We start from the raw sequence: 22,478 nt of genomic DNA, 5'->3' as shown, positions 1-22,478 counted from the left end.
GGAATTGTTAAACAAACCCTCCCACTGCCCTCTGATCCTGAGGTGTGGCTGAGGCTAAGATAGTGGGGGTGAGGGGAGGTGGGAGGCCAACATTGAAGAACCAAGGAAACAGTGATGCAATGTCGACTCCAGTTACAAATGAATCACAGCCAGCCACCAGCTCATGTGTCTCAAATAGTTTTTTAATAACTCTCCGCAACAGGGAATGGGGAAAAAATTACTCTATCACAGCTAAGGCTGAAAATTCAATACTTTGAATTAAGTTATTCAAACACATCCGCTGAACACAGGAATTCTTTCTGGAGCAAAAAATCTCATTAGTCACTAATGGGAAGGGGGAAAAAAGTCAGGTTTCAAACGAGCTAGGTAACATGAGTACCTGGCAGGAAATGCATTTCCCAAGAAGATTAAAAATAAAAAATCTCCCTCGGCAGCTTGGCAGAATCTGCTGGCAAGGCCTCCCATGTTGAGAAATCGAGGATTCTATAGCTGGCCCAGGACAATATTACATGCTGGAAGTTAAAGTGTCAGCTTTGTAAGACTGACCAAAGTTCAAGTGCTGACATCATACAAGCTGTTTGACTCTGGGTAAATTTCTTTACTTCTCCAAGCTTCAGCATCTTCACCTATAAAATGGGACTAATCATTTCCACCCACTGTAAGTCTAAACAAGATGGTCTGCTGTTACTATAACTCTGACAGAACTCACATCTTAAGTGTTCTCAGCCTAAAATCTTAGGAAAGAAAAGGCCATAGGGTACAAAGGAAAGAGCCTAGATCTAGCTTGTAGGCCCTGCCTTGAGGGTCATGAGCATGTGACCTTGAGGTTACTTTTAAGGGCTCTGGGGTCTTCACCTGTCTGGAGAGGGGCAAGATGAGACCAACTCTAAGATCTCCTCTTATTTTAGGCTCTTGAATGTTGCTGAGGTTCTAAATAACAATTCATTAGCTGCTCATTTCAAGATTTAACAAGTTATCTGCTGGGAAGTTGTTTCTTTATCTAAAAACCTATGGTTTCTACCCCAGGAGCCAAAAAGTCAGTGAGAATCTTTGCAGTCTTGGCCCTTAACACAGAGGCTTGAAGTAAGACCTTGATAAATCCTTGTTGAGTGGGATGAATGGATGGATGGATGGATAGATGGATGGATGGATGGATTCCAAGAGCCAGCAAAAACAGAGACTGCTTGTCCTCCGCTGAACAGAGTTTAATGCAGGAGAAAATGCTACCAATTAAAAATATTAATGATATTTACTTTGTCATCTGAACTAAAACCAGGCAAAAGGATGCCTGACTCTAAAAGCCACTTTTGGGCTTTGCTAGTAGGGTGTACTTTGGTCCAGAAGGAGTGCATGTGTGGTACAGGGATGCTACAGGCTGTGGAAGGAATGCATAAACCCCGAGAAGGACAAACCTTTCAACCTCTATGGCAAGGGTGGTCCAGAAGCATGTCAGCATGAAAGGTAAAAATGAGGACATGCAGTTGTGGCTGCCCAAGAGTGCCCAGCTAAGGAGAGGAGGTCTCAAATCCAGCAGGTGGTCTGTTTATCTGTGAGGCCAAGTCCACCCAAGAGCCCCACGGGTGGGCAGCAGCCCTGATGGTTGACCTTAGCAGCAGATGGATTGACCTGATGGGGACTTTAGCGGTAAAGAAAATAATGATGCACACACGCATATATGCACTTAACAAATGCTTTGTTAAACTCTTTAAATATTTTATTGTATTTAAACTTAACTACCAAGGGGTAGCTGCTATTATTTGAAAGCACAGGCTCAGGAGTCAGACTGCTTGGGTTCAAATCCTAAATGCCACTTATAAGCTGGGTGACCTGGGACTGGGTTATTGAAGCTCTCTGGGCCTCAAGATTCTAATATGTAAAATAAAAATAATCCTACTGGCCATCTCATGAAGCTGTTGTGTGGTATAAATGAGTTAGTATGTGTAAAGTACTTAGAACAGGAGCTGGCACAAAGTAAGCCCTCAGTAAGTGTTAGCTATTCTCGTTATTCTCATCTAATAGATGAGAAAGGTCAGTGGCTTGCCCATGGCCTCACACCTAGTGAGGGGCAGAGACAGGGCACAGACACAGGTCTGACTTCATTGCACACATGACCCAACACAGCTGATTCTAGCTCTATAGTCCCCAACCCATCCCATTCACATCATCACCCTCATCTATGGCAACATGGCCTAGTCTTTCTTGGTATTAATCAAGGCCACGAGGTGCTAAAAGGAAGATATTAAAGAATAGGCATTCTAGTTTATTTAAACTCTGATTTGGCTACTATATGTAGAAAAAAAATGTGTCTTGGTGTGGGGATCTGCCTGTCATCAGAGAGAAAAGAGCATTTTTCTAAGGCAGGGAGCCCCTCTGCCTCTGGGCCTTACAAGAGGTCTCCTGTGTTCTCTCTCCTTGAAACCCTGAGAGGAAGGCAAAGCCTGAATTGCCCAGTAAATCCAATCTTCAGGTAAGGATATCTGAATACAGAAAATGGGATCAACAAGACAGGTAATAACAAGCGTTGGAGAAGTTTTGGGGGATATGAAACCCTTATACACTGCTGGGTGGGAATGTATGTTGGTACAGCCACTATGGAAAACAGTATGGAGGTTCCTCAAAAAATTAAGGAAAGAATTACCATATGACCTAGCAATCCCTCTTTTCTGGATTTCTACCCCCAAAATTTGAACACATTTATCTGTAAAGATATATGCAGCCCTATGCTCACTGCAGCATTATTTACAGTGGCCAAGACATGGAAACAACCGAAGTGCCCTTTGATAGGTGATTGGATAAAGATATGGTACTTATATACAATGGAATATTACTCAGCCATAAGAAAAGATAAAATATTGCCATTTGAGACAACATGGATGGATTTTGAGATTATCATGCAAAGTCAAAAAACTCAGACGGAAGAAGATGAAAACCACGTGATTTCACTTACGTGGAATATAAAACTGAAAGCGACAAATGAACAAGACAAACGCAAACTTATAGACACAGACAACAGTTTACTGGTTACCAGAGGGTAATGGGGGTGGGGAAAGGAGATAGAAAAGGGTAAAGGGGGTCAAATATATGGTGACAGAAGGAGATTTAATTTTGGGTGGTGAACACAATTCAATATACAGATGATGTATTATAGAATTGTACCTTTTGAAACCTATATAATTTTATTAACCAATGTCACCCCAATAAATTTAATTTTTTAAATTAAATTTAAAAAATAAAATAAGAAAATGGGCATGATTGCTGGTGGAAAGAGAGAAACAACATGAGGGCCAATCCAGCAAGAATGCCTCACAAACTAGGATGACCACTCTGCCCTGGGTCCTTCCCTGCTGCCCGGAACGTTCTAGAAAGAGCTAGAGCCTTGCCAAGAAAAATACATTCATCATAGGAAAACACACCATCTGTGATCCAGAATGATATAGATGATCTTCAAAGATCTAGAATGATCTTTGAAGCATCAACTCAAAGAAAACAACCTGTAGTCATAGTTAGTGTAAAGTACTTAGAGCAGGAGCTATGTGCCAGGACTTGTTCAAAGTCCTTTAGAAATAGTATTCCATTTATACTTCACATCAATAGTAAAAGATAAGCAGCCTTTATTAGCTTCATTTTATAGATGAGAAAGCTGAGACATAGAAAATTCAAATAACTTCTCCCAAGGTCACACAAGCAGTCTAGCTTCAGAGCCCATGGTCTTCATCAGCATTTTCGAAGCTTTTTGTCCTACCTACAGCAAGAAATACATTCTATATCAGGATGCAGGATACACTCACGCATTTATACATAATCGAAACAAACTTTTTAAACAGAAAAATGCCGTTACCATGTGCAATGCAGTCTGATGTTTTCTATTCTAGTCCATCCCATTAAAAGAATATATCATTCAACAAATATGTATGGAACACTTATTATATGTTAGACACTGTTCTAAACTTTGGAGCTATGTCAGTGAATAAAAGAGATAAAAATCCTTGTCCTCTTGGAGCTTGCATTTTGCTAGAGAAAAAGATGAATAAGATCCACATGCAAAATCGTACCATCTAAGGTGGTCATTTGGTGAGTATGATGGAGAAAAATAAAGCAAGGACAGACAAGGATGGCCAAGGAAGGCCTGGCTATGCTTTTATTCCTCATCACACTGATTTCAGTGGGCTGTCACCCACAGTGTGAAAACACCTGCCCTTAATCCCTCCAGTCTAGTGCCTCTCTGTATGTCTTAAGGGTCTTTCTCCTAGATTGCGTACCCATGCACACATGTATGTTATTGTGTGCACATTTGTATACATGTATAGGAGTGTGTGGATGTTTGTGCATACATGTATGCATATGCATGTCCACTCCCATTCATCTCCTCACTGGGGAGGTTTTGGAGACAGTAGGCAGGGCCCCCACATGCAGTTGCACAGGGATTCCCTACAAAACTTGCTTTGCAGAGAGATCTTGAGATGGGGCTAGAAATACGGCCCAGGTACCGCTAGCCAAAACCATGAGTGCCAGACATGTGCCCTGGTTGGAGTCTTCAGTCTAAAGGAAGGAGAACCTTTTTCTTTTTCTTCTTTTTTTTTTTTAATCATCGATCCACCCAAAAGGAGGACCTTTGGTAAATCGTTAGGCCAGAAGAAATGATAAATTCCTAATCTGCATCAAGGTGCTCTATGTGGTAGGGTGTCTTTAGAAAGAAGACAGTTCACAAAAATAAGTCACTCCCTGGAGAAAATCCAGTGCATTGGGCATACCCGGCAGGGTGATTGATGTGGAACTGAGTAGAGATGGGATTCGAGCCAACTCTGAAGCAGCTCTGGGCCACTTGAGTAGCCTCCACTGAGGGCATTTGGAACTTGGCATTAGAGTGAAATCTTCAGACTCTTCCTTTAAGTTAAATGGGCACATAAAATATGTTACTAGTACAGGAGGCAAAAGCATGACCTATGGGAAAAGCAGCCAATCTCTGCTAATGAATAAGTGTAATTGATCACAACAGATGACTTGATGGACCTTCCAATGTGCTTTTAGCAAAGTGGACAGTTTTTCATTCAAATGCAAACTTACCCGATAAGATCTAATAATGGAGATTTTGGAACAATCCCAGCATCAGTGATTTCTTTTTTTCTTTTTTCTTTTTCCTTCCTTCACGTAGCAGGAAAGAATCTGAAGTTTCTGATCACAGCTTGAACTAACCAGACACCAATTTATGCTTTCACTGTGGCTGAGGAGACCCTGACGGTCCCTAGGGCACCAAAGGGACATTCACAGGCCACCCCACATCCCTGTCCTTTCCTCTTTAGCCCCATTCCCACTCCTTAACCTATGAGGGGCTGGGTGGGAGACAGTTTAAAGCAATCATTCATTTATTCAAGAAATATTTATTGAACACTTACTATGTGCAAGGCACCATACTGACCATCACAAGGAGATTCAAAGATGGCTAAGACCATGTCCTTTTCTCAGAAGAGAAGGCAGAGCACTAGACATGATCTCTGGGCACTAGGTCAGCATGAAGACTCTATGATTCTAAGCCCTTCCCTTCCCACTCAGGACTCCTATTCTTCTAGGAAGCTACAGATCAAGTGCAAGGAAGGGGGCTAGTCAGCAAAGGTAGGCAGGCAGTGAGGATTATGTACACCAACCCCCACCCAGAGCCTGTTTCAATTTGGCCCAAACATAAATATAGGCTGGAGAAAATGAGAGAGATGTTCAGAAAATTAAGTGGAAGACCTAGACTTCTACATCGAGGAATCCAGGAGAAATGGGAGCGACTGGAGTTTATGCAGAGAAGGATACATACTATCGTTACCTGTGCAAAGGAATGATTGGCCAACCTGTGGAAGATTAGTGGGAAGGGACAAGAATGGTAATGTTGCAATAGAGCAGAAAGGCTGAGGCCTAATGAAAGATTCCTCCCATGGTCTGGCCAAGTGCACCATTCCATCACCCTCCTGCCATCACCACAATGCTTATTTTCATAAACTCGCCCAAGCTGAAATCACCTTGCACTATCTTTTTTTCAGTTACACAAGTGGCTTTAAGGTGAACAGATAAATCTTACATCCCTTCTAGCCAGGAGTCTGAGGTAAAACAGGACCAATAAGATGTGCCAGGAATGGGATGCAGGAGGCAGCCAGCAGCCCCCCAGGAGATGCGAGGCAGGGATCTAGAGAGGGGTGCGCCTACCTGCAGAGGAGCCGTCTTCGTGGTCCGAGCTGTTGTGGCTGCAGTCACTGCCCCTCTCCGGCGAACTGTGGCTGGGCGAGTCCCGCTCGGGAATCCGCAGGAATCTCTTGCGCCGCCATGGGGGGAGGTGCTCACGGGCCCCGCGCCGGGGGTGCTCATCCACTGCTAGGGGCGAGCCCAGCCCGTCCTTGGCCTCTGATTCTAGCTGCTCTAGGTCGCGGCTCTTCCGCTGCTGCCGCCGACCCCCGGGGATCAGGTGCATCCAGCGATGGGGGCTGCACGCCCGCACCGGCTTTTCGGCCTCATCACGGGTCCCAAGCCGGCAGGGGGCCACAAACAAGTGGCCTAGGACGAATTTCTCGTTCCAATCCACCATCTCGAAGTCGTGGTCACTGCTGTCGCCCCCATCGTCCGCGCCCGAGGGGGCCAGCTCGCCCTCCTCGGATCCCCGCCCTGCGCGAGTCCCAGAGGACCGCTCTGGGGCGCTGGGAACTATGCCATCGTGACCGGGAAGCGCACAGTCCTCTCGGGGCCTGAAGAGGAGACGAGGCTGCAGCAGCTGTTGGTGGATGGCGGCAGTCAAGCTGCGCACCGCACCCCCGGCCGCTGCTGCCCCGGGACAGGTGGGAAGATCCAGGCAAACGTATGGAGGAGTCTCTGCCCTGACGGCCACCTCTGGGTCCCGGCACGCAAGATCCCGGGTGTCTCCGCAGCCACCCTCTGCGCCCGCCTCTTCGCGTGGTGGCTGTGCCCGCTCGGGCCCGGCTGGCGCCGGCTCCTCTGCCGAAGCTCCCTCGCTGCCCGCGTCTTCGCCCTCAAGGGGCCCGCCGCCGACCTCCGGCTTCTCCCCGGCCAGGGCTGCCTGCAGGTAGAAGACTTTAAACTTCTCCTCTGCCAACACCTGTTGCAGCCGCTTCAGGTTGAGTTTACAGCGCTCCAGCTCCCGCTCTATGTCCAGTACCGAGTCCAGCTGCAGGACCGGCGCCTCCTCTCCAGGGAACTCGGCCTGCCAGTGGCGCTCAAAGTCCTGAGGGTCCCACATGCCGGGTACCCCTTCGGGCCTCCGGGGCCCAGCTCCTCCGCTCGCGGCGGGCTGGGGTCGCGCCTGGGTCTCTCCGCGAAGCCCGCGCTGGCGCAGTCGTCTGCTCTTCACTTCAGCCCCAGAAAAGAATAGGAGAAAAAATAAAGTTTTTCCCCTTCCGCCCTCGTGTCGTTTTCTTTTTCCCCCTTCTTCCTCTGGGTTTTGCCTCTCTGACGTAAGCGGCTATCCGCAGCGGAGGCGGGCGCCTGGGGGCCCTGGGTCCGCCCCTGGCAGGACGCGCGAAGCCTGCGGTCCGCAGCGCCCGCCGCCCGTCCGGGCGCCCCGCGGGGCTCTGGCGATGAGAGAGCAGCGGCGGGGGCGGAGCCGCGGTGGCGCGGGGCCAGGCCCTGCAGGCGCGCTTCGGAGCTGCGCTGGCAGCGGGGAGGCTAGGGGAGGGCCGCGGCGGGGCAGGCCTGCAGTGTTGTCCACCCAGAGGCTCCTGAAGCTGGCTGCCGCAGAACCAGCTCGCACCTTCCTGGCCAGTCGTGCTGCGCAGCTCCCGCCGCAGCACCGGCTCCCTGCACCGGAGCGCGGGGCCGCGCGGCCGGGGAAGGCGGGAGCCCGGGTAAGGGAGGGCGCGGGGGCGCCTGGGCGCCCAGCCAACCTTCCGCCACCCCGCTCTCCTCTACCTCCCTAGCCTAGGGTCAGGCGGCGCCTTGAACCAAAAAAGGTGGGGTAAAGGCGATGTGGCGCGGCGGCGAGGGCAGGTGTCGAAGCGAGCGGTTTGCCAACCCCACGGCATTGTCCTTTGCCAGGGTTGACTGAGCGCGTTGAACTAATTTGATCAAAATCACAGAGCTATTTAATCCAAAACTGGGAATAAAACTTTGGGTTTTTTGAGTCTCTTTAAAGCGTTCTCTCACTGCTCACTAGAGCTTTTCGGGGAAGAAATAGGCAAATTTGACAGCTCCAAATGGCTTAGAGGCCTCTGTGACTTCAAAGCTGAGAGTACAACCGCGTGACTGAATTAAACCATCACAACGGGGGCCTTAGACACTTGTGTGTCTAAGAGGTCTCTCTACTCCATCTCCTCTTTGTGGCCTCAATGATTCTCCTAGGCAGGAAAAGAATGGAGGAGCTTGTGGCCAGGCGCCTAGGTTGGCCCTCGGGATGGGAGTGAATGGGGGACAACTCCCGCTTCGCCCTCCTTTCCACACCTGATTTCACCACACTTTTCCAAGATCTTAGGTGAGGTACCACTATCTGCAGAGAGAAGTCCTGATAAATTATCTTGTGCTGTCTGCAAGGGGGAATCATATCCGTGATTCACATTTCATTCATTTTAAGGTTGAAGAAATTGATACTAGGAGACTAAGTGACTTGGCAGGTGGAAATTCTTCCTGTCCTCAATGCCCTTTGAGAACTAGACATAATCCAGCTCCCTGTCACTGGCCTCTCACCTAAACCATCTGAACAGGCCGTCTTGCTCCCACTTGCTTTTCAATCCCTTTCAATCCATCCATTAAGGCTGGATATTAGGAAGATACCAGGAAGATAATTCTTAACTACAAATGAGATAGTGACATGCTTTTGCTCAAAAAACTGCAGTGGCTCCTCATCATCTACAGGATTGAACCCAGACTCTTCTGTATGACACAGGAGACTCTCCTACATTTGTTCTCTACCAATTTCTCCGCCTTCCTCCTGCCCTTTAGCTTTACCAACTCCATGCTGTCCCCAAAGACATCCCACTCTTTATGGATGTCTTTTCCTCTTCCTTGGAACTGCTGTCCTTACGGGCACAACTCCCTACTGCCTGAGGGACTCCTATCTTCCTTTAAGACCCAGCTAAAGGATCTCCACTTCTGAGAAGCCTTTTCTGGCCCCTATCCCTCTTCCTTGAGTCACCTCTCCATCTCGTACATGTCTTTATCGTTGCCCTTGTGCCACTTTCTTATAATTATTAGTGACATTTTTTGTTTCCCCTACCTCCAGAACACCGCAAGGGCAGGAGTTGTGTCTTTTAAGCTTCTGTATTTCTGCTGCTTCTTCCAGTGTGCTGGAGAGATAATTGATTGTTGTTGAATGATGGAAATGAATGAATGAATGAACAGACAGATGAAGGATTCCCCACCTTGCCGCTCCTACTTGGCTTCTCCAGTTGTGAATCACTCCAGATCGGGAGCAGATGCGCTTCCACAGCAACTTCTCAACTCCGAAATTTCCTGTCTTGACAAAGTCTGTGTTTACTCATTTTCTCAATATCTCTTCTTCTCTCTCTCTTTTCTTTTTTTTTAATTAATTTGGTCTGCTACTGGCATGACTCATCAGTATTTGTCTTTTTGTCCGACTGCTATGGGGGAATGAATATGTTTTAAAATACATTAATTGAGTGTTCTCCAGTTTGTGTGATTTCTCAGTTCTTCACCTAGTTCCTCAAGCGTTCTCTCCCACCTTAGCTTCGTATTTTGAAGAGGTGGTACCTACCTCCCCGATCTCCTTTGTCCATTGGGAAGGACTGAGGAGCTCCCAATGCTTACAGCTGCCATGCAGGGGTATTCCATCAAGCAAAGTCCAAAGGCATCTTGGCCTCTGTTAGGATTTCAGAAAGAGAAAGGCAGCGCTACAGGAATGGATGATCTCTGTCAACAACATATTGATTGGAAGATGCATCAATATGTATATTTAAATGCACAAAGGAAAAAAAACCTATAAGTTACTATAAGCATCAATTTCTGAATTAGTAAGTTCCCTGGGAGGTTAGTTTCAACTCTGTCCTTTAATTAAAACAGCAGTATGATTCCCTTTTGGTCCAAGGAAGTTGTTACCAATACCACTAATTTTTTCCATGAGGACCAATATAGCCAGAAATGGTAGCATACATCTTCTGTAAACAGATCCCAGGGGCAAACTTCATTGTTTCTAGCTGGTGGAGAGTTCAGCTTTATTATTTGACTTTGGGTCATCATGAGGGCAGAGGTAGAGTGGATGACATTTATTGAGTTCACATTTCTAGTTGCCATATATCTTTGATCGTATCTAATTCCTCACAACAACCCTATAAAAAAGGTATTATGTTGCCACTTCAGAGAGAGAGAGAGAGAGAGAGAGAGAGAGAGAGAGAGAGAGAGAGGAATGAAAGATAGATCAAAGAAGTTAGAGGACACACGCCAATCTGCTGCATTCTAATAGCTTTGTGGGACTTGGCCCAGGCACATCTGTCATTAATATTCACTCATCTAATAAATATTTGTTGAGCACCTACTAGGTGTCAGGGCCTGGAAAGTAAAGTTTAAACTTTGTAACCTGGCATATCAATCTCTTCACAATAGGTCTCCTAACCCCAGCCTACTTTTCCAACCTCATTTCCTGAATTTCTTCTGCTTGCTGCACCCATTCAGACCCCTAATCTGGGTCACCCTAATCTGAGCAGATGCCTTTTATGTTCCATGCCACCTACCTTTGGCCCATCTCGGATTTCTGCTGCAGCTACGGTGGACAGTTTCCAAGGGCTGCTGGGGTCTCACTTCAAGTGCCCACCCCTACTTCTCTCTACTTTTCTACCCTAGGATTTTTCTCAGACACAAAGCTCTCAAGCGCATCTCAGATGAAAGCCTCTATGGGAGAAGTTAACATGCCCAGGGGCATTTCACAGTCAATGGAATTGGGAGCTGGTTAACAAGTGCCTGGGCTCCTGTCTTTGGAGGGCATTTCTGAGGTGTTCTCTAAATGGTTGCTCAGTGGTCTTCAACAAGAATGAGCCCAGTTGTTCACAGTGGTAACCAATCCAAGATGAGCACTCTATTGTCTGTCCTTTTCTTTTTTCTTTTCTTTTTATTTCTCAGGCAAGGCAACCCTTGGTTGACCTCACAGATTGCAAGGACCTTGTCAGTTTACAATCTCTTATTTTTTTATTTTTTTATGCCTATATAGCACCTGGTATTCCTAGGTGGTCTCCCATCCAAGTACTAACCAGGCCCGACCCTGCTTAGCTTCCGAGATCAGACGGGATTGGGCTTGTTCAGGGTAGCATGCCCATAGACTGTCTTTTCTTTTCTGTCTCCATCACTCCTGCTTCTTGGGATAATCTCCTGACTACAGGCACCAGGGTCTTGTGTCAGTCCCTGCTTTTCCCCTCTGGGTCTCCCCACGAGATGCCCTCCTGCCTTCCCAAGCCCTATTTGATACAGATGCACAAGGGCTTCACCATTCCCCCTGATATTCCTTGGTCTCTCATGTTTTCCTTTGCCATGCTGCTTCTTCCTTTACCTGATGACATCCTTTTTGCCTGTCAAAACTCAGCTCAACTGTGACTTTCTCTCTGAAGCCTTCCCTTTCCAAGGTCCAGAGAGGCATGCCTGTCTACAGAGAGTTTTGCCTTGATCCTAGCACTGGTCATACCACACTGTAATTAATTCCATGGCTTTTTGAGGAAATCTTGGCTCTGGCCAGATGGCATCTCTTATTCCTCCAACTGCCACAATCCTTAACACAGTGCCAAACAGAGTCATTGTCTAGTACAAGTCTGTTGAGTAAATGAATGAATGACCAATAAGTGAATGATTAGTACTCCACCTGGACTCTTTAGACCTTAACTTCATGCCATCTTAAAGCAAGACCACATTTACCCAAAGAGAGCATGGGAGGACATCTCTGAGGTGATGCTGCCAGGAGCTCTGCTTTCATATTTTCTCATTTGTATAACTATCACCATTATTGATTTCCAGAATACCTACATTATCTCAAAAAGAAATTCGTACCAATTACCAGTCCCTTCCCACTTCCCCACAACCCACTATTCCTAGGTAACCACTAATCTACTTTCTGTCTCTGTGGATTTGCCTCTTCTGGACCTTTAATATAAACAGAATCATACAACAGATAGTGCTTTGCATCTGACTTCTTTCACATAACAATGTTTTCTAGATTCATCTATGTTGTAGCACACATCAGTACTTCATTCCTTTGTGTGGATGAATAATATTTCATTGCATAGATATACTACATTTTGTTTGTTCATTCATCAGTTGATTGCCATTTGAGTTGTTTTCACTTTTTGGCTATTATGAATAATTCTGTTATGAATAGTCATGTACAAGCTTTTGCATGGACATATTTTTTAATTCTCTCTGGCGTATACCTAGGAGTAGGTCATATGATAATTCTATGTTTAACCTACTGAAAAACTGCCAGTTTCCCAAAGTAGCTGCTGCATTTCACATTCCCACCAGCAATATATAAAAGTTCCAAATTTCTCCACATTCTCACCAATACTTATTATTTTCCTTTCTTTAAAAAGTTATAGCCATCCTAGTGGGTATAAAGTGGTATCTCATTGTGGCTTTGATTTAGTTACATTTCCCTAATGATTAATGATGGCAAACATCTTTCCTTGTGCTTATCGGCCATTTGTATATCGTCTTTGGAGACATGTCTATTGGAATCCTTTTCCCATTTTTATTTGGATTATTTCTCTTTTTATTGTTGAGTTGTAAGAGCTCTGTATATATTCTGGATACTAGGCTCTTATCGGATATATATGATTTGTAAATATTTTCTGACATCCTCTAAGTTCTTGATGATGTTCTTTGATGCGCAGAAATTTCAAAATTTGATGAAGTCCAGTTTATCTATCTTTTCCTTGGTTGCTTCTGCTTTTGGTGTTATATTTAAGAAATCATTGCCTAACCTAAGATCCTGTAGATTTACTCCAACTTTTTCTTCTAAGAGTTATATAGTTTTAGCTCTTGTACTTAGATCTTTGATCCATTTTGACTTAATTTTGTACATAGTGTGAGAGAGAGGTCTAATTTTATTCTTTTTTTCTCTAGATTTATTGAGATATAATTGACATACGACATTGTGTAAAGTTTAAAGTACACAACATGATTTGATACACAAAATGGGGTTAGTTAACACATCTATCACTTTACGTAATTACCATTTCTCTCATGATGAGAACATTTAAGATCTACTCTCTTAGCAACTTTCAAGTTTATAGTACAGTATTGTTAACTATAGTCACTATACTGTACCTTAGATCTCCAGGACTTACTCATCTTATAACTGTAAATTTGTACACTCTGACCAATATCTCCCTATTTCCCCCATTCCCCAGCCCTGGCAACCACCATTCTACTCTCCGTTTCTATGAGTTTGGCTTTTTTAGATTCCAAACATATGTAAGATCATATAGTAATTGCCTTTCTCTAACTTATTTCATTTAGCGTAATGCCCTCAAGATCTATCTATGGCAAACGGCATGATTTCCTTCTTTCTCATGGCTGAATAATATTCCACATATAAATATTACATATATAATATATATATATAAAGATCCATTCCTCTGTAGATGGACATTTAGGTTGTTTTCATCTTGGCTGTTGTGAGTGATGCAGCAATGAACACAAGGGTATAGATATCTCTTCAAGATAGTGATTTCCATTTCCTTTGTAGGTACACCCAGAAATGAAATTCCTGGATCAAATGGTAATTCAATTTTTATTTTTTGAGGAATTTGATACTGTTTGCCATTGTGGCTGTACCAATTTATATTCCTACCAATAGTGCACAAGGGTTCTCTTTTCTCTAGATTTTTACTAATATTTGTTATATCTTATCTTTTTGATAATGTACATTCTAACAGGTATGAGGCGATATCTCCTGTGGTTTTAATTTGCATTTTCCTGATGCTTATGGCTGTTGAGCACCTTTTCATGTGCCTATTGTCTATTTGAATATCTTCTTTGGAAAAATCTCTATTCAGGTCCTTTGCCTATTTTTATTTGGATTTTTTTTTTTGCTATTGAGTTGTATGAGGTCTTTATATATTTTAGATATTAACCCCTTATCAGACATGTGACTTGCAAATATTTTCTCCCATTATGTAGGTTGTCTTTTCATTTTATTGATATTTTTTTCTGTGCATTAGCTCTTTAGTTTGATGTGTTCCCACTTATTTATATTTGCTTTTGTTGCTTGTGCTTTGGTATCATAAACAAAAAACTGTTGCCAAGACCAATGTCTTCTAGGAGTTTTACAGTTTCAGGTCCTATGTTTAAGGTTTTAATCCATTTAACTTTGTGAGTAGTGTAAGATAGGGGCCCAATTTCATTCTTATGCATGTGATGATCCAGTTTTCCCAATACCTTTTATTGAAGAGGCTATTCTTTCCCCATTCAGCATTCTTGGCTCCCTTGTCAAATTTTTTTTTCTCTTGTCAAATATTAATGGACCTATCTGCAACAGTTTATTTTTGGGCTCTCAATTCTCTTCCATTGGTCTATGTGTCTATTTTTATGTCAATACTATGCTGCTTCGATTACTTCAGCTTTGTAATATAGTTTGAGATCAAGAAATGTGATTCTTCCGGCTTTGTTCTTTTTCAAGATTGCTTTGGCTAATTGGGCTCGGTTGTGTTTCTGTACACTAGCAATAAAATGTTCAATCCTTTTTTACTCCATGGATCAGTTATACAACATTTACTTTTGAAGGGAATCTCTGCCCGGATAGTGTCTACAGCTGTATTTTGTTCTCTTTCCCCAGCTTTATAACTAGAACAGGAAGAGATTCATAGGGCAAGGTATGGGGGAAGGGTGCTGAGACTTCATGCCTCTCCAACACCTTTTCCACCTTCCGCCTTCACACGCCATAATTTGTTAAAGAAATTAGGTAGTTTGTCCTGTAGAGTCTCCCACAGTCTGTATTCTGTTGATTGTAACCTCATGGTATGTAGTATCTTTTGCCATGTCCTTCCAGTGAATTGCAGTTAGATCTAAAGTTTGATAAGATTTAATTGGAGAAGGAGGTAAGATTGTTGCACAGGTGGAGATCTGTTCTTCCCCCAGAAAGCACATCATGCCTCCATGTCTAGCCATGTCTCTTCTTGTGATATTAGTAGCCATTGATGACGATTGAAATGGTGGTATGCCATCATTCCTTTTTCATTTAATAACTGGAAAATGTCTGTAAAAAGAAACTTCCTCTCATCAACTATTTGGTTACCCAGAGGTAGAATTCATAAAGGAAGCATATGATAGATGCTCAATTCTTTGCCTTATTTCCAATTTTTAAAAATAATGAGTCCTCGAAAGGTAACCAATGAGGTTTGTTTTGTTTTGTTTTGTTTTGAATTGTTTTTAGTATAATGATAAATTCAGGGATATATTTATGCATTTTATTACACTGTAGTTATTATCTTTATAGATGTTCAAATCATTCCATCTTTGGCCAGCGGGAGCCTCTTCAAGTTAGTTTTAAAAATCTTTTGACATCAGTCTAGTGGTCTTTGATAGCTTTGCTGCTTTTTTGCTTGACAAGATGTTCCAGGCTTATCTTGTGTATTTCCTGTCCCAGAAGTAAAATCAGACATTTCTTCAAAGAGCCCTGGTTCCTTAAAGTGGGAAAATGGCATTTGGAAGGCCCAGTCAGGATGGTAGATGTGTTTATTTCTATTGAGTTGGTCATTATTTATATGTCTTTTCAGTGGAAAAAGCTAGGAAATATACATACTACTCATGACATAGTTTAAATATATATTTAATATTTTTGACAAAATTTTTACTTTATCTTATAAATCTCACTTTCTCTTTTTTTCTCCTCAAAAAGAGACTCTGTTCTCAAAAATAGTAATTTGATTACTCATATAACAACCTCATAGGATTTGTCATTAATTTGCATGTCATCTGTGCCCAGAGATCATGCCAGTCCTCTGTGTGTCATTCTAAATTTAGTATATTGCTGCCAAAATGAGAAAAAACTTTTTAATCTTTACCAATCTGAAAGGTGAAAAATTGTATCTTGTTCTAGTTTTTTTTTTTTTTTTACAGAGCCGACTTTTTTATACAGAGCCAACTTCTTTATATGTGTTATATTTTTCATGAATAAATAAGATTCATTTCTCTCATTCTAGTTTTACTTTGATGTCTTTGGTGATTAATGAGACTGAGAGGATTTCTTTTTACTATAGACAAGTCCCTGGGTTAAGCCTTTTTCCCCTAAATTGTTGGTATTCTCTAAAATAGCATTTCCCAAACTTCAGTCATCTGCATAATGTTTTTTCCCAATTAACAAATCACTCATGCTATTATTTACTAACTATATTTTAGTTACTAAGCCTCTTCCTAAGCAGTCATATACAAGCATAATAAATATTAATAAATTTGGTGCCTAGTTATATACTTCTTTAATATATAACTAAATTGACATAAATACATTACTCTTCAAATAAAAAAGTGGGTACCACCTAAAATCATCTCATTTACCACTCACTTGTGGCATGAGCATGCTCTGAGAATCACTGCCCTACAGGTTTTGGCATTCTTGACTGAGATGGAATGAGACATGTCAGTCATTGCTCCATGTCGACATATCTTTCACAAGAAAGACTGTGTTCTGAAGAAAGCCAGACCAAATACCTGCCCTCACTTGGTGCTGGAGGCAATCTGCACAATAACAATAACGTGCTTTACTACTTGATGTAGAGAAGAGGACCTGGGGCTTGGTTTTCGATGCTACCGTGAGCCAGCTGGGTGTCCTGGGGAACCCATGTCGCCACTCTAGCCCTCAGTTTCCTCATGTGTAAAATGAGGAAGTTAGTCATGATTTGAAGTCCCTTCCAGGTTTGAAGGCAAGGTTTGTAGCCCTTCCATCTTTGTGCAGAGACTTCCCAGTTTAGAAGTAAGAACATGCTCTCTTACAGTCATTCCTTTTCTCCCATCTGGGTTCCCAAGTCAGGAGTGGTGGTGGGTGGTTCCAGCCCTGACAGCAAGCCTCTCTTTGGTGTCATTGACAGATAACTCACACCGAAGGAGCTAAACAGCTCCTAAGTACAGGAAACACCAGGGTAGCTGAAGAGCAAAGCAGCCATGCCCAGCTCCTGGAGGAGCAGAAGTTAGGGCAATGCAGGCTGTGTGATAGTCACGAGAGGGACTTGCCGTCAGGTAAGCTTGGGCAGCCTGGGGCAGGGGCGGAGCCCAATAGGAAAGGGCATGGAGAAATCCGGGAGAGGCAATTCGTGAACCCCAAAGCCCAGGTCACATCCTGCTTCCAGCAGCAGGGCCCAGACCGGCAAGGACCAGGTGCATGTGTGCGTACCCACGTGTATATTCTAGAGAATCAGAAAAGTATGGTGCTTATGAACCAGACTGCCTTGGTTTGATTATCACCCTGGCCCCTTACTAGTCACACGGCCTTGGACAAGTCAAAGACTTGTTCCTCAGTTTTCTCATCTGTAAAATGAGGATCATAGCATTACCAACTTCGTAAGATAGTAATAAGGATTAAAAGAGGGTTAACACATGAAAAACAGAGTAGTCATAAGCATCGGTTTATGTGTGCCTAAGGGAGAGAGGAAGAAAAGAAAGGAGGGCAGGAGAAAGACAGAGCAGGGTAATCAAAGCTGCTTTCCCAGGTCAGGGGAGTGATCTGTAGCCCTGAGTTCTGGGAAGAAAAAGGGATACACAGAGGTGAGCTTTTCTCACAGAGCAAAGGCTACTCCTCAAAACAAACAAACAAGCAAACAAACAAAAAACTGCCTAGAGGTGTTTTGTTAGTCAGGGCCCAGAACTGAGGCCACTGGCCTCACCCAACAAAGGTGTGTCTTACTAAGAAAAACAACACATTGTTCAGTAGCATGTGTACCTTCTGTTATCTGTTTGAAGATGCTGAGTTACCAGAGATGGTACCTTCTATGGAAACTTACACGTAGCTTAGGGGAGTGCGAATTGCACTTAAATTGCAGAGACAGTCATGAGTTATTGTGGGTTGTGTCACCTAGAAAAGCAAAACAGATCTGTGAGTGTGCCATTTGCTCAGACAATTACACGTGCAGAGAAACCCATAAATTTCTCTGGACAGTGGGTCAGGTAACCTGCTTGGTGTTCCAAATGGTCAGTGCTAGTACTACCTAAGCATCCGGAGATCAACCAAGGCTCATGATCTTAGTGTTCATAATCCCTTCCAGATGCCATGCCCACTGAAAATACTGCCACAGAGGAAGTAGTTTCTTCTTCGCACCAAACAGAACCTGACACCTGTTGCAGCATTTACTTTATTTTTTTGGCTTAAAAAAAAAAATCTCTAGTGATTTCCTTGAAGCAGAGAGAGAGACAGAGACAGAGAGAGACAGAGAGAGACAGACAGACAGACAGTATGTATATGAGAGATATATCTAGAGAGATAACCTTCCTGTTGGCCCCTTTACTCAAATGCTCTGGAAGGTTTGAATCCTGCACAAACTTCAGCTCTTTCACTGGGAGTATTTCCTGCTGAGGCGCATCCTCCTCAGAGACTGGCTGCCACCCTCAGAATGAAGATTCACACTACCCCAGAGTCAGCACAACGCAAGGGGCATCATGAAGTTCTTTTGCTGTTTTTTTTTTAATGATGTCATTGTTCCTTTTTTTTTTTTGCTAGCTTTACTGAAATATAACAGACAATTAGTTGCTCGTATTTATATTGCACAATTCAATGAGTTTTTTTTCAATTACTGTTGGCATACAATAATATATTAGCTTCGGTTGTACAGCATAGTGATTAGAGATCTATATAACTCATAAAGTGATTACCTCACTAAATCTAGTGCCCCTCTTCCCCTTCCATATTTATTACAACACTGTTAACTATTTTCCTTATGCTACACTCTACATCTCCATGTCTATTTTATAACTATCCGTTTGTACTTCTTAATCCCTTTGCTCTTTTTTGCCGTCTCCCCCAAATCCCCTCCCATCTAGTAGCCCTCAAAATATCTTCTGTATCTACGAGTTTATTTCCATTTTTGTTGTTGTTGTTTATTTTGTTCTTTAGATTCCACAAGTACATGAAAACATGCGATATTTGTCTTTACCTTATTTTACTCAGCGCAATACCCTCTAAGTCCATCAAGGCAATATCTTTTTCCAACTCCTTCCTTTTAGTCTGTGTGTGTCTTTTAATCTGAAGTGAGTCTCTTGAGGCAGCATATGTAGGGGGCTTGTTTTCTTATCCATTCAGTCACTCTCTATCTTTTGGTTGGAGCACTTAATTCTTTTCCATTTGAGGTACTTGTTGATAGGAGTGTAGTTATTACCATTCTTTATTCATGTTTTTCATACATGTTTTTTCTTCTTAAAGAAGTCCCTCCAACATTTCCTGTAATACTGGGTTGGCGTTGATAAATTCCTTCAGCTTATTTTTGTCTAGGAAACTCTTTATCTGTCCTTCGACTCTAAATGATAGCTTCGCTGGATAAAGTATTCTTGGTTGTAGATCCTGGCTTTTTATCACGTTGAATATTTTGTGCTAAGCCCTTCTGTTCTGCATAGTTTCTTTTGAGAAATCAGCGGCCAGTCTTATGGGTGCTCCTTTGTAGGTAACTAACTGCTTTTCTCTTTTAAGATTCTCTTTTTGTATTTAATCTTTGGCATTTTAATTATGATGTGTCTTAGTGTGGGCCTGTTTGGGTTCATCTTTTTTGAGACTCTCTGAGCTTCTTGGGCTTATATGTCTATTTCTTTCACCAGGTTAGAGACGTTTTCCATCATTATTTCTTCAAACAGCTTTTGATTTGGTTGCAAGAGGGATGAACAAAGCCTCTATCATCTATGCCATTTTTTCTGGTCTCTCATGAAGTTCTTTTATACTTTCCTAGTATTTCCCTTAGCTGCTGACTAGCAACTGAAATTCCTTAAACTAGTTCACACTTAATGTTCTACATCAAGAGGCGACAAGCTTATTCTGTAAAGGGCAAGATAATAAATATTTTAGGCTTTGTGGGCCATGTAGTCTCTGTGCCATCTCTCAACTCTCCTCTGGTAGCTAGAGATCAACCATAGATAAGATGTAAATGAAAGCCACAGTCGTGTTTCAATAAAGCTTTTTTATAAAAGCAGGAGACAGACTTGGCCCATTGGCCAGGAGGTTGCCAATCTTTTGTTCTACATTTACAGAGAAGGGAGGTGGGATGAGGTAGGGAGAGCTTTCATTTATAGAGTATATACTACATGCCAGGCACTGAGCTAGCACATTTGATACATGGTACTTCATTTAGTCCTCACAAAAAATCGCCATCTGGAAGGTACGATCAATATCCCTATTTTATAGCAGAGGAAACTGAGGTTCGGAGAGGTTAAGTGAGGTTGTTCAGGGGATGCTGGTGAGATCTGAATGTGAAGTTCCAAAGCCTGTGTTCTTTCTACAGAAACAAGGACTTGTAGAATGCTGGAGCTAGATGGGCCTCAGAGCTCACCAAATCCATCATCCTCACTTTATAGAGAGGAAATGGGAATCAAAGGGGGAGATCAGATTGAGATCAGCTTGCTTTCTTTCTCCTATTTACACAGGAATGGCCCTAATGCTGTCACCTAGGACACAGTATCTCTCCTCCTAAACAGATGGTTTTCAGCTGGGACACTCACTCCCTGGAGGCAAATAGCAAACTTCTTCCTTACATGCTTCCCATTCTTCTGCCCTTATCTTCTGCAGAACATCTAGTAACACATCACAGAAACAGCTAACAATTTTTTCTCACTGGAAGATCTATATTTATTGTAGCAATGCCTATGGAGGTTTGAAGTAGCTAGACAACTTTATGTTGCAAATAACAAACTCTAACTCAAAAATAAAGGTCTATCATTGGCTTACAAAGCTGAACAGTTCAGAAATGGGGCCAGCTTCAGATAGGGGCTTGATATAGACTCAAACAATGTGCCCAGGACTCAACTTGTCTCTGTTGGTTTCTCATCATCTTCAGCCTTGGTTTTAATCATCGGCATTCTCTCCCTCATGGTGGCAAAATGACTGCCAGAAACTACTGAGGCAACATTCTTTCTTTTTTGCATATTTCCCCCAAAGAAGGGGGCTTCCCCACCCCCACTGGAAACCCCTGTAAACATTTCCTCATAACTTACTGGCTTGGGTTAACTATCCATTTTAAAGCAATCGCTGCATCCAAGGTTTGGGACACTCTGCCGTAAGCCACTCAGGATTCATCTCTGGAACTGGGGGTAGGGTTAACCGTACCCAAACCACAAGGCTCAGAACCAGGGAAGGATTAATTCCCCCACGGGAAATCAGGGTGCCGTTGGCAGGAAAAGAGGGGTTGGCAAACAAAAGTGTCTGCCCTGGGTTGACCTAAGGGTTCTCAAAGAGCTCTTCTCTTCCTAAGAGTTCACTATTCTGTTCTATATTTTTCTACTCTAGGCAGAGAAGCTTGTTTTGAATACACAGTCCCGCCCTTCTCTTCTTGGAGATAAGGGTGAGCCTCATTCTACCATCTTTCTGGCACATGAGCCATGTGTGAATGGCACCCAGGGTGAATGTGGGACAGCTGTGTTCCTAATGGACACTTTTTGGTGGCCGGGTGTATATCTGAAAGTGAGTGTTCAAATCCTACTGTAGAAGGATGTGAGATGTTTTAAGCAGAGGAAGCGGTCTTGAAAATAGCCACTCATCCACCATCCAGGGTGAGTAAACACTGATGCCAGGGAAGTGAGCAGGGCAGAGTGATTATTTCACTAATTCAGTGATGCCTTGTCACAGTTTTAATGCTAGTTAGGGGGCCCCTGCTCACAAGCCCTCTCAGAGGAGGTCAGGGGGCAATCAGCAAATTACTAAGCTTGCAGCCTATTTCAGAGTTCTCATTAGCAAGTGATACATTAGTGTCGCCACAGGCCATCTTTGTTGAGTGCCAAAAATCTGTGATAGTCGGAAGCACTGCTCTGGTTCCAATTTAGGATAATCAGGTAGAAGCTGCAGACCTGTCTGTCTTTCCAATGGGGAGGTGGGGAAGGAGGGGGTGTCAGGAGTCCTTTGAAATTCTTCCCACCTAGGAAATACACACACAACCATGGATCGTTTGTAGAAACAAAGGGGAGATACTGAAGCCTGTGGCCATATGTTCCTATTTCACTGTTTTGGTTGTGATACAGTTATGTATAGAAGGTGGCTGTCTCTTACACTGTTTAATGGTTTGTATTTTAACTTTCTTCCCGATTTTCCACACGGTCAAGGTTCTTAACATCCAGTCCTTAATCTCTGAGGAGTGTTGCTCTGGTGTGCTCAATTGGTTAAAAGCCTAAATTAGGGCAATTCCACTCCCAGGTATAGATTTCCAAAAGAATTGAAAGTAAAAACTCAAACAGACACTTGGATACCAATGTTCATAGCAGCATTATTCACAACAACCAAAAAGTGGAAACGACCCAAATAGCCATCAACAGATAAATTAATAAATAAAATACAGTATAGCCACATCATGGAATATTGTTCAGTCATTAAAAGAACAAAATTC

General features: G+C 43.1%; 1 protein-coding gene and 1 pseudogene across 2 annotated transcripts in view; both read right to left on the bottom strand.

Annotated features, from left to right (window-relative positions):
- The window catches only part of ABR (ABR activator of RhoGEF and GTPase), a 175,641-nt gene extending 168,188 nt beyond the window's left edge, over positions 1 to 7,453 (bottom strand). The window contains exon 1 of one of the 2 annotated variants that reach the window (XM_039886217.1): positions 6,187 to 7,453. In XM_039886217.1, coding sequence (XP_039742151.1) covers positions 6,187 to 7,228 — 1,042 coding nt within the window. In that variant the 5' untranslated portion in view covers positions 7,229 to 7,453. The remainder of the gene's footprint in view (positions 1 to 6,186) is intronic. The other variant, XM_039886218.1, reaches the window with a different exon arrangement.
- Positions 7,454 to 11,131: 3,678 nt separating this feature from the next.
- On the bottom strand, positions 11,132 to 11,250 carry LOC120621245 (uncharacterized; annotated as a pseudogene).
- Between the last annotated feature and the right edge of the window lie 11,228 nt (positions 11,251 to 22,478).

Source organism: Pteropus medius, unplaced genomic scaffold, assembly GCF_902729225.1.
Source record: "Pteropus medius unplaced genomic scaffold, Ma_sr-lr_union100, whole genome shotgun sequence".
NCBI lineage: Eukaryota > Metazoa > Chordata > Mammalia > Chiroptera > Pteropodidae > Pteropus > Pteropus medius.
The sequence above is the reverse complement of the archived record's forward strand: the minus strand, read 5'-3'. Positions and strand labels throughout refer to the sequence as shown.